Source organism: Pelobates fuscus, chromosome 4 (assembly GCF_036172605.1).
Source record: "Pelobates fuscus isolate aPelFus1 chromosome 4, aPelFus1.pri, whole genome shotgun sequence".
NCBI classification, from domain to species: domain Eukaryota; kingdom Metazoa; phylum Chordata; class Amphibia; order Anura; family Pelobatidae; genus Pelobates; species Pelobates fuscus.
The window spans coordinates 99,818,608-99,837,586 of NC_086320.1; the positions used below are offsets into that span (position 1 = coordinate 99,818,608).

At 41.4% G+C, this 18,979-nt stretch overlaps 1 protein-coding gene across 1 annotated transcript in view; it reads left to right on the top strand.

Annotated features, from left to right (window-relative positions):
• PRKDC (protein kinase, DNA-activated, catalytic subunit) overlaps window positions 1–18,979 on the top strand; it is a 167,699-nt gene that overhangs the window by 112,655 nt on the left and 36,065 nt on the right. Inside the window, exons 57-64 of the mRNA XM_063451401.1 lie at window positions 868–1,078; window positions 1,316–1,502; window positions 6,770–6,985; window positions 11,713–11,825; window positions 13,321–13,452; window positions 13,572–13,751; window positions 14,998–15,206; window positions 15,982–16,120. Coding sequence (XP_063307471.1) covers window positions 868–1,078; window positions 1,316–1,502; window positions 6,770–6,985; window positions 11,713–11,825; window positions 13,321–13,452; window positions 13,572–13,751; window positions 14,998–15,206; window positions 15,982–16,120 — 1,387 coding nt within the window. The remainder of the gene's footprint in view (window positions 1–867; window positions 1,079–1,315; window positions 1,503–6,769; window positions 6,986–11,712; window positions 11,826–13,320; window positions 13,453–13,571; window positions 13,752–14,997; window positions 15,207–15,981; window positions 16,121–18,979) is intronic.

Here is an 18,979-nt window from a genome sequence, read left to right on the forward strand (position 1 = left end):
GAACAAAAAACAATGTCAGAAGCGTCTTAACTGGGCTAAAGAAAAACAAACCTGGTCTGTTGCTCAGTGGTCCAAAGTCCTCTTTTCTGATGAGAGTAACTTTTGCATCTTATTTGGAAACCAAGGACCCAGAGTCTGGAGGAAGAATGGAGAGGCACACACTGCAAGATGCTGAGTGTCTTTAGTCTCCGTATGTGGATAGAAAAAGACAAAGCAACTTAATAGCGCAGTATGTCAGAACTTAGTAAGACAGTATGTTAACAATGGTGATGTTACACTCACATGTAAAAGAGCTATGACCAGCTCTAGTGAATATTGCATACAGTGGTACAATGAGATGGGGGATTGTACCACTGTATGCGATATACAATTGTGCTATTAGGCTGCCTTGTCTTTTTCTATCCACATACGGAGACTAAAGACACTCAGACCTACTACACCCCCCAAGCATAAATAATTCAGCACCTACAGCTGCACCTACCTCTTGTTAAGAGACATCTTTATATGTGAGAACTTGCATTGTTGGGACGAGACCTTTTAGTACTATTTGTCCAATTGTCATTTTTATCATCTCCTGTGACCGTAACTTTTATGTGGCGCAGCCCTTCTCTCTTTTTTCTTCTATTATTTTGAAGGGTTGAGAGGGATCCCCTTTAGGGTTGCTTCCTTATTGTTTATTATTTTCGGTTATTGAGCGCTGACCCAATTGTGTATTTTTTAGCTGATATCTGCATTGTCCTGCAAAGTGCATGTATTTATTGTATTTATTACAATTCAACGTCAATGTTCACTAATCTACAAGATTTATGGTTTGCATTCATATATGTTGTTTCTTGTCTTACGTTGTGTATTTTTGCATAATTGAAGGCTTATTGTGCGGAACTTCTGGAGTGCAGAAACCAGGTTGCCAATAAATACTACAGAACGCGTCTTAGCCATTCTGAACTCGTTATACTCCACAAAGATTGAAAAACACTTCCTGAGCCTAGCTACAAACCTGCTTCTTGAAATGACCAGCAAGAGCCCGGATTACACTAGGCAGATATTTGAACATCCACTTTCAGAATGTAAATTCCAGGTAAAATACTGTGAGAGCTTCTTAATTATATGGCAATAATCAGAAATTGACGAGGGAAATGCAAATCTGTGGCTGTAATAGCAAAACTTGAGCATTAGTGGAGTTTTTCTTTCAAACGCAAATTCCATTGTCGATTCCTGCTTTAGTTCATAATCCTGTGTTTGTTTGTGTTAAAGCTGGATAAGCACTCGTCTGATGAAAGTGCATTATATCATGTTTATTAATCTTTATTCTTAGGACTATACCATTGATTCCAACTGGCGGTTTCGCAGTACTGTCCTCACGCCTATGTTTGTGCCAACACTAGCATCACAGAGTGGATATCGATCAAGAACACAGGGATCTCTTGTCGCTCAGGAGACAGTGGAAGGGCAATTGCGAGCCACCCAGCAGAACTATCAGTTTACCCCAACACAGAATTTGGGTATTTTGTTTCATCCTTCTCCTTCGTCTTCTGTTATGTTCAAATGTTTCATTAAATATAGACATTAGTCTTTCATTTTACCACTTGTATCAGGATTATTTGTTGCCTGCAGAGATTTGTGGAGATAACCACAATGGATAAAAAATGCTCTGTCAATTCCTTTACTCAGTAATACATTGAAAGTGGCGTGATGTTAACTTGTATGGCGAATGTGAAAAAATGCTGTAAAATTTGAATGCTTTCAGAAATAGAAATGTGAATAGTTTATTTTTAACAATTTCGTTAATTGATAAAAAAAAAAAAAAAAAACGATTACACTTTCTGTTTTTGGAAGCATTCTTCCTTTACTTGCTTACATTACTTATTTAAACACATGCCTAAAACATTTGCAAAGTAGTGTATTTTAGGTATAACCATAATATCACATTAGAAAGAGAGATTATGTATGGTGGGAATTGATGACAAAGTAAGATTTTTATAGACAAAAATTCAATTAATAAAAATATATAGGTTTGCAGATGGAAACAGTCACTAAGCTTAAAGAACCACAATAGCGTTAGGAATACAAATCTGTATTTATAATGTTACAGTGTCCCTGCACCCAATTGTATTCAGGTCCCCCCACCAACTCCATTGTGCATTTAAAAAAAATAAAACAATTTACATACCTTTTTCCAGCACCAAGGCTCCCTCTGAGCTGCTAACCATTTCACCTCCCACAATGTCTCTACTGCGAGGAGCATTAAAGGAACGCTATAGTGTCAGAAGCCGTTACCATCGCCGTTTAATCAGGGCCGGCTCTACCATTAAGGCGGACTAGGCAGCCGCCTAGGGCGCCCCTTGAGAAGGGGCGCCGCCAGGAGCGCCGGCCCCCCTAATGCTGCAGCCGCCCGAGCGCTCTGTAGAGCGCCTCAGGCGGCTGCAGCTTCGCCCGGGCTGGTGCTCCATGAGGGCGCACCGCCCGGGCGCAGCCAGAGGAGAGGAGCTGACAGGAGGGAAGCGCTCAGCGCTCCCTCCTGTCACTCCCTCAATGTAGCGTGGCCGAGCGCGGTATGATCCGCCGGTACAGGGAGCATTTTTCTCCTGTACCCGGACGGACTAACAGGAAGTGAACACTGAGTGTTCACTTCCTTTTAGTCCGGCCGGGTACAGGAAACAAAAGCTCCCTGTACCCGCGGACAGTACAGAGCTCGGCCACGCTACAACATAGGTAGGGGAGGGTGGGGGGAATAAAGGGAGGGTGGGGGAGAAATAAATGGAGAGGGAGGGAGGGGGGAGAAATAAATGGAGAGGGAGGGAGGGGGGGGAGAAATAAATTGAGAGGGAGGGAGGGAGGGGGGAGAAATAAATGGAGAGGGAGGGTGCAGGATAAATAAATGGAGAGGGAGGGAGAGGGGGAGAAATAAATGGAGAGGGAGGGAGGGAGGGGGAGAAATAAATGGAGAGGGAGGGAGGGAGGGGGAGAAATAAATGGAGAGGGAGGGAGGGGGGGAGAAATAAATGGAGAGGGAGGGGGGGAGAAATAAATGGAGAGGGAGGGGGGATAAATAAATGGAGAGGGAGGGGGGATAAATAAATGGAGAGGGAGGGAGGGGGGGAGAAATAAATGGAGAGGGAGGGGGGAGAAATAAATGGAGAGGGAGGGGGGAGAAATAAATGGAGAGGGAGGGGGGGAGAAATAAATGGAGAGGGAGGGGGGGAGAAATAAATGGAGAGGGAGGGAGGGGGGAGAAATAAATGGAGGGGGGAAATAAATGGAGAGGGAGGGAGGGGGGAGAAATAAATGGAGAGGGAGGGAGGGGGGAGAAATAAATGGAGGGGGGAAATAAATGGAGAGGGAGGGAGGGGGCAGGAGAAATAAATGGAGAGGGAGGGGGGAGAAATAAATGGAGAGGGAGGGAGGGGGGCAGGAGAAATAAATGGAGAGGGAGGGGGGGCAGGAGAAATAAATGGAGAGGGAGGGAGGGGGGGCAGGAGAAATAAATGGAGAGGGAGGGGGGGAAATAAATGGAGAGGGGGGAAATAAATGGAGAGGGAGGGAGAGGGGGAGAAATAAATGGAGGGGGGAGAAATAAATGGAGAGGGAGGGGGGGAGAAATAAATGGAGAGGGAGGGGGGGAGAAATAAATGGAGAGGGAGGGGGGGAGAAATAAATGGAGAGGGAGGGGGGGAGAAATAAATGGAGAGGGTGGGGGGGAGAAATAAATGGAGAGGGGGGGGAGAAATAAATGGAGGGGGGGGGAGAAATAAATGGAGAGGGGGGGGAGAAATAAATGGAGAGGGGGGGGAGAAATAAATGGAGAGGGAGGGAGGGGGGAGAAATAAATGGAGGGGGGAAATAAATGGAGAGGGAGGGAGGGGGCAGGAGAAATAAATGGAGAGGGAGGGGGGCAGGAGAAATAAATGGAGAGGGAGGGAGGGAGGGGGCAGGAGAAATAAATGGAGAGGGAGGGGGGCAGGAGAAATAAATGGAGAGGGAGGGAGGGGGGGCAGGAGAAATAAATGGAGAGGGAGGGGGGGGAAATAAATTGAGAGGGGGGAAATACATGGAGAGGGAGGGGGGGAAATACATGGAGAGGGAGGGGGGGAAATACATGGAGAGGGAGGGGGGAAATACATGGAGAGGGAGGGGGGAAGAAATAAATGGAGAGGGAGGGAGGGGGGATAAATAAATGGAGAGGGAGGGAGGGGGGATAAATAAATGGAGAGGGAGGGAGGGGGAGAAATAAATGGAGAGGGAGGGGGGAAATAAATGGAGAGGGAGGGGGAGGAGAAATAAATGGAGAGGGAGGGGGGGAGAAATAAATGGAGAGGGATGGGGGGGAGAAATAAATGGACAGGGGGGGAGAAGTAAATGGACAGGGAGAATAAATGGACAGGGAGAATAAATGGACAGGGAGAATAAATGGACAGGGAGAATAAATGGACAGGGAGAATAAATGGACAGGGAGAATAAATGGACGGGGGGGAATAAATGGACAGGGAGGGGAATAAATGGACAGGGAGGGGAATAAATGGACAGGGAGGGGAATAAATGGACAGGGAGGGGGGATAAATGGACAGGGAGGGGGGATAAATGGACAGGGAGGGGGGATAAATGGACAGGGAGGGGGGGATAAATGGACAGGGAGGGGGGGATAAATGGACAGGGAGGGTGGGGGGGAATAAATTGAAAGGGGGGAATAAATTGGCAAGGTTGGGGGGAAGTAATTGACAGGGAGTGGAATTGACGGGGTTAGGAGTGGAATTGACGGGGTTAGGAGGGGGAATGAGAGTGGGGAGGGGAGAAGAGAGTGACAAGGGAGGGGGGAGAAGAGAGGGACACGCAGGGGAGAATAGAGTGACAAGGGAGGGGGGAGAAGAGAGGGACAAGGGGGGGAGAAGAGAGGGACAAGGGGGGAGAAGAGAGGGACAAGGGGGGGAGAAGAGAGGGACAAGGGGGGGAGAAGAGAGGGACAAGGGGGGGAGAAGAGAGGGACAAGGGGGGGAGAAGAGAGGGACAAGGGGGGGAGAAGAGAGGGACAAGGGGAGAGAAGAGAGTGACGAGGGGGGGAGAGAAGAGAGTGACGAGGGGGGGAGAGAAGAGAGTGACGAGGGGGGGAGAGAAGAGAGTGACGAGGGGGGGAGAGAAGAGAGTGACGAGGGGGGGAGAGAAGAGAGTGACGAAGGGGGGAGAGAAGAGAGTGACGAGGGGGGAGAGAAGAGAGTGACGAGGGGGGGAGAGAAGAGAGTGACGAGGGAGGGAGAGGGGGAGAAGAGAGTGACAAGGGAGGAGGGAGAGATTGACATCCATCACACACACACAATGCACCCCTTGCACACAGAAAAACACACAATGCATTACACACACAAGCAATTCAACCCTTACATACAATGCATTCCTTACACACACTCAGTGCACCCCTTACACACACTCAATGCACCCCTTAAAGTCGCACACACTGCATCCCGTACATACACAGAAACACACCTTGCAGCCCTTACACATACAAACACAGATTCACACAATGCATTCCTTACACACATATCAGGACATCCCCTACTCCTGTGAACAAACTATTTGGTGGAACATGAAGTTGGACCCTGGGGCCCAGACCATGAGCTGTGTAAAGGGCCTTTAAAAAAATGGAGCTGCTTTCCGTTCTCCCAGAACACAAACAGCCTCTACACCAGACGAGTGGAGGCAGACTGCATCTAGAGCCCATCACCATCCTCATCTGGTTGTAAGTAGGCAATCTAGTATATTATTCGTGGCACTAATCTCTAATTTATCTCACATTAAAGGGACACTATAGTCCCCAGAACCACTACAGCTTAATGTAGTGGTTCTGGTGTCTATAGCCTGTCCCTGCAGGCCTTTTAATGTAAACACGGCGGCACTGCAGCACTTGCGTTAGTTAACATGGGGCATTGTGATGTCATATGGGGGGGGGGGGCGGCAAACTTTACTTTTGCCTAGGGCGGCAAAAATCCTTGCACCGGCCCTGCGTTTAATGGCTGACAGCGTCCACTGACTGCTCTCCGTCAGTGAATGAAATTGTGTACAATAAAAGTTTACACATAATTGACATTATCCATATCTAGTTCAGATCTCTAGTTCCAGGCTGGGTTGGAGGTTAAACTCCTTATGTGTGCAGCTTTCATAGCGCAACACTGCTTGTACAGACTCCAGACACCATGACCACTTCAAATAACTGAAATTCCTAGTGCTTGGAGTAACCTTTAAAGGGCGCATAGTAGCTGAACTGGAAAAATCTTCAAGTCATTTGTGCTTCCTGTTTGGGAGATATGGCCTAATCCAACAGTTCTTACTTTAGCGAATATCCCTGAAAGATTTTTTTTCTCAAACTGTTTTTCTCTCTTACATGTAATTATCCTCAAACCTTTTACACCAGTTTGACAAGAACTAAGGCACTGATAACACCCAGGCAATCGCATGCTGCTCATTAAATGTAGAAGTGAATGTTCGGGTTATCCATCCAATTTTGGAAAGCAATGATAGGGTGCAAGCTCTGGTCTATACAGCCCCATTCATGCAACTTATAATTGCAAAAATGTAATGTGAATAATTTACTAAATATCTGGGCTGCTGCATACAAGGCATCCTTTGGGTTCTCTGAGAGCCCAGTAATTTAGCATACCACTCAAACAGTCTTACAAACATCTGAAGGATTGCACCCTAAGACGCCTTGCTCCACCACTTCAAATAGCTACTGCGGTTATGCTGTTTTACATATATACTAATGAGATATATTCTACTCTACTAGGTGGGAGAAGTTCATTTAATTGGCTGACCGGAAGTAGCATCGACACATTAGCAGACTACACAGGTGATGCCTCTTTAGAGTCCATTTCCTCGGCCCTGTTGTTTTCCAGTAAAAAGAGTGAAAGACTACAAAGGGGCCCTCTGAAACCAGTGGGGCCAGACTTTGGCCAACAGAGACTGAGACTTCCGGGAGATGAAACAGACAGTAAAACCAAAGGTAAGAAATCCTCTACTAAATGCCTTGCCTTTTACTGTAGTTTTTAAAATACAGTTTCTGTATCGTCTCTAGGGTCTATATATACAGAGAGTATGGAAAAAGAGACTAGGAATTAAAGTGTTAACCTTCTATAAATCTTGTGAACTGATATCTCTGCAATTCATGTCCACATACATGAAACAAACACACAATCCCAGAAGGATATGTAGTTCTGTTGTTTACATATTTACTGATTTGCATTACATAACACAATGTGCTAATGCATACACAATTTTGTCCATTTGTTTACATCTAGATTTTATTTGTAGTTGCAAAAAAATAAGTATTTTGATCTTGTCATTCATGAAAATTATCTTTGCACGTGACTGAACTGGAATATTAGAGCAAAAGACAAAGAAATGTTAGGGTCTCTTTTAGGGTATATACACCTTTCACAAGCAGCTCCAGGGCACAACTCCTTCCATACAAGTTCATTCTTCAGTTGACTGCATCTGGAGATTGTGCTCATGGCTTCCCAAGTATTTCCGATCTCTTATTCTGTCCTGGTATCCTGTAACTCACAGAGATGACACTGGGTGATTGCACGCACATGCTTGCACTTCCCTCTAGTTTACATTTAGCTCAAGCTTTATCATAAGGCAAAATAGTGTTATGGTAGTCAGCATGATTGTGGTCAATACTCTATTCTAATTCTCCTTGACCTTTTTGCGGCTTTTGACACTGTTGATTACCAACAGCTTCTTCTCATTCTCCGCAATATTGGTCTACAAGATATTGCTCTCTCCTGGTGCTCCTCTTCCTCCTACCTCCCCCAGCGCACTCTGTGTTTCTCAAGTGTTGCTACTCCTGTGTCTGTCTTCCTCCAAGTCAACTGTGCTACCATCAGGCTCGCTACCTAGGTGTTCTCTTTGACTCCGACCTCTCCTTCAGGCCTCATGTTCAGTTTATCGCCAAATCCTGCCGCTTCCATCTCAAAAACATTGCGCGCATCCGACCCTACTTAATGCCAGATGCGACTAAGGTGCTGGTCTATTCCACTGTCCTTTCTCGCCTTGACTACTGTAATCCGCATCTCAGTGGTCTTACGTGCTCCCAACTTGCGCCGTTACAGTTCATAATGGATGCGAGGCCCATCTTCCTGTCCGGCCGCACCGCCCACGCCTCACCCTTCTGTCAGTCCCTACATTGGCTTCCTGTAAGATATAGGGCTCAATTTAAAATTCTGGTTCTTGCTTTCAAATCTCAACATAATGCTGCTCCCAAGTATCTATCATCTCTAATACACAAGTATGTCCCGTCTAGGCTCTTGCGCTCTGCTGAAGACTTGCGTCTATCTTCTGTCCGTACTCCCATCTCTGATGTTCGCCTTCAAGACTTCTCGAGGGCTTCACCGTTCCTGTGGAACTCACTTCCCTCCTCCGTTAGATGCTCACCCAGTCTCCACTCCTTCAAAAAAAAATCATTAAAAACCCACTCCTAACCTACTTAACAAAACGAGTCACCAAACTGTTGTACTAACAATATTCATTTAAAAAAAAAATGTGCCTGACTAATCTGTGCCACAACCTGTAATGCAACTGTTTACCGTATTACCCTGATGCAGCTGTCGTGGCGCATTGAGGCTACTTGTTATTTCTGCGCACAACTAAAATAAAGAATATAAAAAAAAAAAAAAAACCCACTCCTTCATAAAAGCGTATCAATTAACCTGTTAATAGCTCCCAACTGATTCCTCTCTTGCAACTGTCATTAGTCTAATACTATCCTTACCTTTTGTGTCACTTTACCTCACTCCCTCTAGCATGTAAGCTCATTGATCAGGGCCCTCCACCCCTTTGTCCCTGTGTGTCCAACTTGTCTGGTTACAACCACATGTTTGTTCGTCCACCCACTGTAAAGCGCTGCAAAATTTGTTGGCGCTATATAAATAATAACATAATAATAATAAATTATATCTTCATGAAATACTCAAAAGTGACAGAGCTACGAAGTCTGAAACATGGAGGAAGTCTACAAAATATCCTCTTGTAGGATGAAGAAAAAAACTATGAAATGCTAAACAAAAATTGGTGTCAGAAGGAGGAGGTAGAAACATTTCTGGAATCCAACAACACATTTACTACTGCTTTTGAAGTGCCATAGTTTATTAATATCTGCATCTCAAGATCCTCTCTTACAGAACGAGGAGATGAATGAACAATTCATTCCAATGGTCCTTTAGACATCTTTTGAAGAAAAAAGATCAAGGGTCTTCTGGGCATTGATTGGCAGAATGGTTGCAATAGTGACCAAAGCTTATTTATTATAATAATCTTATTATTTTAAATTATTCCTAAATCTTTCTAAATGAGATACTCATCATAGAAATGGAGAGGAAGATATGACCTCACTTCTGGAATAATCCTGTGTCTTTGCTTGATGTTCTGACTTATTGGAGAAGAACCAGTGGGAAGTTTCCTTCGATGGAAGTTCTCTTTATTCATTCTGTAAGCTCCATTGAATGTTGATTGAATATGAATGGAAGCTCTGTTATTCATATCCTCAAAGGATATATATCGGAGGCAGATAATTTCCACTTTTCCTCTGTAATCTGTGATAGGTTTTCTACTAAATGTTTATGTTTATATCTACCATTTTGGCTATTTTTTAAAGCATGGATATAAACACGGGGATATACGCGTTAGAGGGCAAGTGCCACCATCCTAAGATTTTACCTGTCCATTGATTTAAATGGACAGTGCCCGTCTGTATTGTGGCGTTGGTCTTCCCCTTCACCCTGTTTTCTCTTAATGCACACATTCACTTTGAGTTTCTATAGATCATTTCTCTCGTTACCTCCTTGAGTGCTACCATTTTAGGTAATCTTGGCCACAATCAGTATGATGTGAATGCACTGCAAACCAGGTAGAGTAGTGATCTTGGATGTACTCAGGGAGAAAGTATGTGAAGGTCATCGCAGATGTTGAGAGGTTTATACTCTTAAGGAAAATATTTAGAAAGCACCTAACTCTTATACAGTTCGCTTAAGCAAGGTTTTCTTTTTCCTGTTAACATTTGTAATACTTGTCTCATTTGCTGGTATCCCCACATTAAAATGGCAAAGCACTACTTAATATGTGTGGCGAAACCAACCTCGCCACTGGGCCCTGGAGAAGCCTGTTTGCTAGCCTCCTACCTGCTGACTATGGCCCCTGGGTTATTTGGGGCATATTGTACTTTATATTGCTGCTACTGGCCCTTTAAAATCAGCGATGGACATATTGGGACTTTTGGGACTACTGTCCCTTTAAGACTGTGGAGCATATTCCAGTATACTGCCTTTAATATTACATATGTATTTATGTGTTGAGTTTAACCTGGGATATGTATGCAGCATTCATCTAATTGTTCGGTAGAATCACTCCGTTCATTATATTGAGTGAAACTACCGAACAATCCGACCACCCAGGAATAAGTGTGCCTCCAATTACAGTTTGCAACAATGTTGCAAACAGGTAATTGGCAATCAGTGTAATGTATTCTTTGTCCTCTGGGTGGCCGCCATTCGGGAAACAAACACGTGGCGGCGGCCATCTTAAACTACCGAACAGCGGTGTTTTGCCGTCGAGTGTCTGGAACTAAAATCGGACACTTGACTAGGCAAACACCGCTGAGACCTCCATACTTCCAGAAATTCGTATAGAAACTACCGAATGACCCGCCGTTCGGTAGAAAGAACCCCACAAACAAGGGAATTCATTCAAACCCTCTCCAGGCTCTATAACAAAGGCAATTCATTCCCTTGTTTGTGACCGACCGCAGGGCCAAAATGCATGGAACTGTTTTCGGATACTTTACCCATGCGGTCGGTCAAATCTTTGGAACCCCATATCTCCCGAACCATTCATCCGAATGACTTGAATTTTGGATATGTTTCCCCCCTGAATAAGGGCTATCCAGCAATGCTGGATTTAAAGGTGTACCCCCTGGTTTTGGGGTACATCCAGAACTTGGCTGGAAAAGTGTACCGGATAATTGGGTTTAATGTTATCTGAGGGGAGGGGATGTGTGGGCTGAACCATGTATGTGATTGGTTATTTTATGCCTCCCCCTGGGTGTGGACTGTATGTGTATTATTGTAATAAAAGCCAGGCTGGATGAGACAGTCCAGAGTTCCTGTTTTACCCTCAAAGTGATGTGTCGTCTCATTATTGGGGGGAAGGATTTATTGCATGCTGTTCCAGTTGACTGCTAAGAGTACAAGCCTATTCGTATGGTTCCTATTCAATGGTCTACAGCATTCATATGCTTGGGAGAATTTAAAAGGTTTCTTGGATTCAGTGATTGTGGTGTCTGCCAGAGTGCTTGGAGTCCTCAGCAAGCACTAGGAGCATCCTTTAACGGAGGTACCAAGTCGGGGTGCCAGGCGATCCGTTACAATATGTCAATAATAATATCACATATTAGCCACCCTTTTGCCTTTGTATGCCTATATATATATATATATAACTATTATTTCCATTTTCCCTGTCTTGAGAGCTACCCATCAAAATAACAGTTTTTCTTACCAATTATTAACATACAGAGCATATTCTGCAGGTCGATAATAATGTTTGTCCTTATTCATTGTCTTCATTGTTAGTTTGATTTAAATATTAATTTGGATGTTCTATTGTTGAAAATATGTCTTTAATTGTATGTATTTTTTTTTTACTGACTGTTCTTGTCTTTTAAATACATTCTTATAGGAATAGAAGACAGATCAGATATATTAAGATTGCGTCGGCGCTTCCTAAAAGATCAAGAGAAACTCAGCATCATCTACGCAAGGAAGGGAGCGTCTGAGCAGAAACGAGAAAAGGTTACTCTCACTTTCATTTTCTCTGTACTTCGCGTGAACACCAGAAACCTTTTATTCAGAAATGCCCCCAAACAAGACACTGCTTTATAACTATTGGCATTAATGTGATATGGTTTGTTATCAAACAATAAACTATGATAATATGAATGTGTTTGTTTAACAAGGAAAATACATCTATAACCTGCTTCATCCCAGGTACAAGACATCACACTGATATTGCATGCCAATCTCACAGTAACGCTGCTAGAGTAATCAATATTTCTGCAGCTTCTAAATTGTTTTATTTAATCTTCAAACAGCGACATGTCAATATTAAAGCAACACTCTGGACACCAACACAATGTTAATTAATTTGATCGGTTTTGGTCTCATATCCATGCTGCACTATACGCAGTTTAAATCCCCTTAAAAAAAAAAAAAGCAAAATGTTTTAATGCTCCATGTGGTATAACCCCAGCCTTTTAGCCCTTTCACATAAAATCTCTCTGATTTGAAGGTAAGCTGTGTAGAACAGCCAATCAGAGAGACGTGTGTGTTGATTAGCCAGTCATATTCTTACTATCTGTGTAGTGTTTCAAAGCTGTGGCAAGGGAAAGAGAGCTGATAATAAGAGGACAGTGATTGGCTGTGTAGTGGATTGATGTTAGTAGCGCTGCTCACACTGATTTCTCATTGGCTGAGCTGAGTTCATCTAATAAGGAAATTGATTTGTGAAAAGTGGGATCATGGCTAATAGGGCAGAGTTACACTGCAGAAATATGTAAAAAATAAAATTAGGAACTTAAAAGGTTACTATAACCCTTTTTGCAATAATCTTTTTTGAAATTAAAATTTCCCTATTGCGTACCATTAACCTTGTACACCCCCATTTTTTAGTTTTAAAAAAGAAATGCCAGGCGAGGTTCTATTCCCTTGATTCCATGCCGCATCACTTCAAAGTCCAGTCAAAGGCTTCTCATAGATAAGCATTTAGTTAGACTCTTTTCCCGGGCTCAGACTGCATATATGCGCTCTGAGCCAGGAAAGAAGAGAGGCAGTGGGGGTTGACACGAGGAGGGTTTTAAATGGTGTGAGGCAGAGAGGAGCACAGGAGGGAGGGGACTTTGAAGCTTCCCCTTGCAGAAGTGCTTCCAACCCTTTAAGTTGTGTTCGTGCCAAGATCATCTCACTGTCAAAACATTGCAGTTATCATTTTAAGTTTTTCGCAAATTTGTCATTGTAGAAGTATTGTGAATGAGATATAGAGTATATATTCACTCTGGGAAGGGAGTACAAATAATTAATACACAAAATACACTGCCTAATAATTTAAACTTGCAACTCCCAGTATATTCTATTAAACTGATAATATTTACAGAAAATAACAGCTATTTAGTCCCATTGTTGTGTAAATCCGCATGTTCTGTGAAGCCGTAGTAGTAATGATACTGCCATCATTTTGTTTATGAAACGCCTGAAATAATTTTTTTTCAATTACTTCTTGGTTTTTTTTAAGGCAACAAAAGTAGAGACAAAGATGAGACAAGATGCTCAGGTTATTCTGTACAGACATTATCGACACGGGGACCTGCCTGATATCCAAATTGCATACAGCAGTTTAATCGCCCCACTGCAGGCACTAGCACAGGTTTGTTTTTGGCTGAGATCATTTTATGTGTAATTAGTTTAATGTGACCTTACCCTTTTCCCTTCACATTTTGGGATATGTCTTGCCTGTACTAATTTAAATAATTTTCTTGTTTGTAGAGAGACCCCACTCTGGCCAAGCAGCTCTTCAGTTGTTTGTTTTCTGGAATATTTGCAGAGACCGAGAGAATCAAGGATGCCAGATCTATGCACACCATCACTACGACAATGCGAGAGCAATTTAACCACTTCCTGAGCAGCACAGTATCCTACTTCCCTCCATTCATATCATGTATTCTGGTAATCCATTTAGATAGCAAGCCTAGCATTAAGAAGGAAATGTGGGTTGGAAACATTTTTTATTCAGTTTTGATTGCAATGTTTTTAGTTTTTTTTTTTTTTTTCAAGCGACACAAAGCTACATTAAAAAAGCATGGAGATAGCCGTACACGTTGAAAGCGTATACAACATCATAAAAACCATATATAAACATATATATAATGTATAACTGGTAGCTTTGTTGCATGACATGACATGACATGTACTAATAAATAATTAACTAGAAAATCTACAATTTCTGGGGAAATTGTGTGAAGTGTTCTTGCCTCCACCAGTAGTCTACAACTGGATTGGGGGGAGTAACTGTTATTATTTATTTATATAGCACATTTAATTGCAACGTTGTTACCCAAAGTGCTTCACAGTTACATTAAAACATACATTTATAAAAACATTAGCAGGTGTACAAAAGGCCCTGTCTATGACATCACTTGCTGCTCCAGTCTGGCACAGGTCAGAGTATTTTGGCGGTTGCCATCTTCAAACCGTCGTATTTTAAAAAATATACATCCTACAGTGAAGAGCTTTATATTGTGAGAATCACAAGACCCAGACCTACATTTTGATGCATAGTATGTCTCTGAAATGTTAACAATGAAGGCACAGTCGCAGTTTAGAAATTGCCCTTTAAGTTTGAGCTGGCTAGAGTGGAGTTTCAATGGACGGCGTGAGTTGCAAACAAATGGTCATATTGTGAAAACTATCAGGACTATGGCTTAGCCGTGGACAGGTTTAGTGGCAGCAGGGATAGCTGAACGTTTTGATATAAGATTTGTGTAGGTGGGCTTGAAAATGAGGGAGTGGTGGCAGTTTAGAAATCATGTCCTGATTTTTCAGCTTTTTTTCATTGCATTCTGCTGCAATACTTAATTTAACAATGTCTATTTTATACTATACTTCACTAAATGTAAACAAGCTATATTTGTCTAAGTGTCTAAGTGGTCTTTTAAAACCGATTTAACAGAATATACTTATGTTGGTTTTTCAGGGGGGGCGGAGGAGGGGTTGTGTTTTTTGCTTTGTTTGTGGTTTAATTATTGCGTGTGCTGTGAAGAACTGATAAATGAATGGGAAATGTAACCAAACAGAAGACATTTTTAATCTCTGCTACCCTAGCCAAATATTGCAATTCCCTAATGATTTGTTAAAAGTAGTACAGATATATATGTAGGGATAGTCAATGTGTGTGTGTGTGTGCTTGTTGCAGGACATGTGTTACCAAAATACTGCCCTACTTGATCTCAACCCAGCAAGTGTTAGCACAAGCTGTTTAGCCAGTCTGCAGCAGCCAATGGGTATTCTACTGCTTGAGAAGGGGATTTACAACCTTAATCCGGTTGATGAGCCACCTGCCAAAAAGAGAAAAACTAAAGCTGAGATCCCTCCAGATGTTATCCGTTGGATAGAGCTTGCTAAGTAAGTGATGCACAAGATTGTTCAACAGAATCTAGCACTGCCCAAATTTATAGAGTAGCATAATCGGCAGGTGCTCTGACATATTACCTATGTTAGATACAAAGCTAATTATATTTCAAATTCTTGTTTCATAGGGAAGTTAAATATGTTTTTGTAAATAATGCATTTGGATGACGATGCAGAAATGACATTTTCTAACCAGTTGGTAACAGGACAGATATTTATTTGAGACCTCAACATACCTGAATTTAGTGTCTGTCTTCTGCTCTCTGTAGTGGGGGGAAAAATGCAAATAAAAAATGCAAAAAAAAACCAATATATATATATTAGTAATTTTTATTACATGTTGGTTACCAATACCCATACTGTGCACTTTATGTATTGTACATATCGGTAATTGGTCACTATATTATTACCATATTATACCTGCTACTGCACTAGAGATGTCCTTAGGCTGTAATGCGAACATTGCCTATCGGAAAAGGTAGTATTTACATTAAATTAAAAAGCCTGCAGGGATTAAACTCAACAGAACAACTACATTAAGCTTTAGTTGCTCTGGTGACTATTGTGCCTCTTTAAGTGGCATACCATGTAAAGAATATTAGGCTAAATAAAAATAATTTTATAGTCTAGATAGGTTTCTTCAAACATATTTACATGATCTCTTTTATCTTATGAAATTGTGGGAAACGTTCAATAATATGTCTTTTCCACCAAATGTTTTTTCCACTAAGAGTTGAATTCACCCATAGAGATTTTTTTTTCCCTCCAGGCTGTATCGTTCAGTTGCAGACTATGATGTGCTTAGAGGTATTTTCAGTGGCAAAATTGGAACAAAACCAATTACTCAATGTGCACTGAATGCTGAGGCCAAATGTGATTATGCCAAGGCAGCTAAACTCTATGATGATGTAAGTATTTTCATTGATTAGCATTACGGTGTTTGCTTGCCTAATGTGCACTGCCCCTCTCTCTTACTGGCACTACTCAGGATTATCCTGTTCATGTTCACAGTGTATGCAAAACATAGGATTCAGCTTTATGGTCCATCACTAACCCTCACATATGTATTGCAGCCAGGTGTACAATCTCAAAGGACTGAGAAGTTGAAATAATACATGTGTGTTTTAAGTGGGATTTTTTTTTTTTAGGTGCAGAATCTAAACTTATGTAGCATTTGTAAACTGTTATTATTTTAATCATATCGCAAACTCTTTCATACTAACCGTCTCAAATAAAAGTGCTCATCTATATAGATATTATATGAACAATGCATACCCATAACTCAGAATACATAGACCCTCTGCAACAAACCTGAGTGAACCTTCATGCACATGACCTTGGTTATCTGACCACCTGAGAATACACATTTTTAAACCACTGTAAAACTTCTGTCAGATATGGAATTTTATACCGGGAGCAGTTGAATAGATTACTTTGTAGGGGTGAGTGAATATCTAAAAACGTAGAATGCAGTTGGTAAATTACAAGTAAATGCTAAAGTATACCTGTCATGGTACACATACCGGTAATTTAAATTAAAAAGTGATTTTTATCTATACATGCATGTATTGTGAGAAATGCTATGCTAGCAGATGTATATATTTTATTTTATTCCATTTGTCCTCTCCTCCTCTTGATAATTAATACTTGACCTTAGAACACATAGATCTAAGCCCTGGATTGAGGCACAGAGATCACAATAGGATCAACAAGAAAACGTTTCTTACATTAGCAGGATGTTCTGATGCCAATATACTGGCATTAAAAGTAGCATATTGGTGTCAACTGTGAGGAATGCTTTGTTTGGGGAACTAGTACAATGAGACCTCTGAGAATGCCGAAGTTGGAGATAGGGAACAGCAGATGTTAATATTACAGCTCTCAAAGCTAATACATTTAAATTTGCCTTGGGAGACGTTTATATAAAGAGCTATTGTCATATTTTTTGGAGAGAGCATTCATTAAACTAAACCTGTAAAAAAAAAAAAAAGCTAAGAAAGAGACACCTCTGAAATATGTAATATTAGGGGCTCACAGTGAAATATCAAAGGCTATTCAGACATGCTAGTGAGTAGGAGTCACACAACCTGATTTCTCCGTATAAAGCTGTAAGCTTGTTGCATTGTCTTAAAATGTCAAATGAAGCGCAAGAGTAACATGTATAGTGCAATAGACAAATATTAGGCAGACTAATACTTCTGAAGCATTGTCGGATTTTTAAAAAAATTATTTTCTTAGTTTTTCTACCTGGCAAAATGAGATCTGCTGGAAATTTTAACACCTGAGATCTTTATTTAGCACTTGTGAGGAACATGGCAATTAACATTGCTGGACACTCATTTTAAGGAATACGAGGATATCCATCACCATTTATCAGAAGCTGTTGAGGTCTCGGCAATAAGTGAGTCTCATCACTGGGTAGGGTTTAGAATAATGTACTACTTCTTGATCTTTATACAAGGAGGGCGTTACTGGATGGAGCTAAAGGAACACTCCATGCACAGAAAACATTTTCTGCTTGCTGAAGTGCATTGTTTGTGAATTTTAAGTCCTCTGTTTTATTTTATAAAAGTGCTATTTTGAAAGTTGCAACCTCCCTGAATCAGACAGCTGAGAAAGGGCTTGCTCACTCAAAGATTAGGTGAGGGTTTCTCATAGAGAAGTATTCTGTTGGCACAGCATAGTTATTGCCGCACATACGCCACAGGACCCCAATGCTATAAGAAGCATTTAAATGGTCTGTGAGATATCGTCTGGGGGTGGAATTGAGGAAGTAACGTTTTATTCTTTTAAGAACAGGGGGCTGTAAAGCAAAAAATCGAACACACAATCCATTGTAAGAAATAAATGTACCTATTTCTAATGCTGAAGTGTTGCTTTAAGTGCTGAATTAAATTAGTTGACTTTCAAAGGTTGTCTCTAACAAGGATCTCAATGGTCTATATGGTTTTGAAGCCCTACTAGATGTTCCCAAAAGTATATCTTAATGTAGTGTCTTTGCTAAAAGAGTCTGAATGTCTGAATGTTTTTATGCCCAGGTTTCAGATTTTTGGCACATGTTTAGATAATCACCACATTATTTTTGTATATCCCTGTACTATAGTAACTGTTTGTTCTAAAAATGTGTCTTTTTGTAGCTTTCTTCTAAATATAACTTGTAAATCTCACCAATGCTACACAAATACATCTTACTCCTTTAATAAAAAACATCATAATTTTCACATCAGAAAGTGAAGGGGGGGGGAGGATTGTTGCACTATATCCCTTATAAATTTGAGTTTTTACCATTGTACTTATGCCTGTCCACTAATATTGCAGATAGATACAAATGTCCACAAAGTTCATTTAACATATTTAGTGGATAAGTCCCACTCAGCCCCTTGGGTATGTGTCCTCCACACTTCTCAAAAAATCATTCAGAATGACCAGAAATCTGGAAAAACAAGCCCAAACATTTGCCCGCAATAGTGTAATATATTTTTTTAGTATAAGAATTATTAAAACGCCAAGTAGGTACTCACAACTGTATTGCTGATAGGCACTTTTTAACATAGTATAGTACAAAATAGTAAAGGGTTGCAGCAGCCTCGGTGTTTCTTGTTTAGCTTTTTAGAAATCCGATATTAATTGTCATTACGGATGCCTCACATAGGTAGCAGCAGTAAATGTTATACACATTAGTGAACACCAATTCCTACATGTTTTGTTCCTACTTCCTCAAGGACGAATATCAGTTTTCAGAATACCAGTGGAGATATACTTCTCAT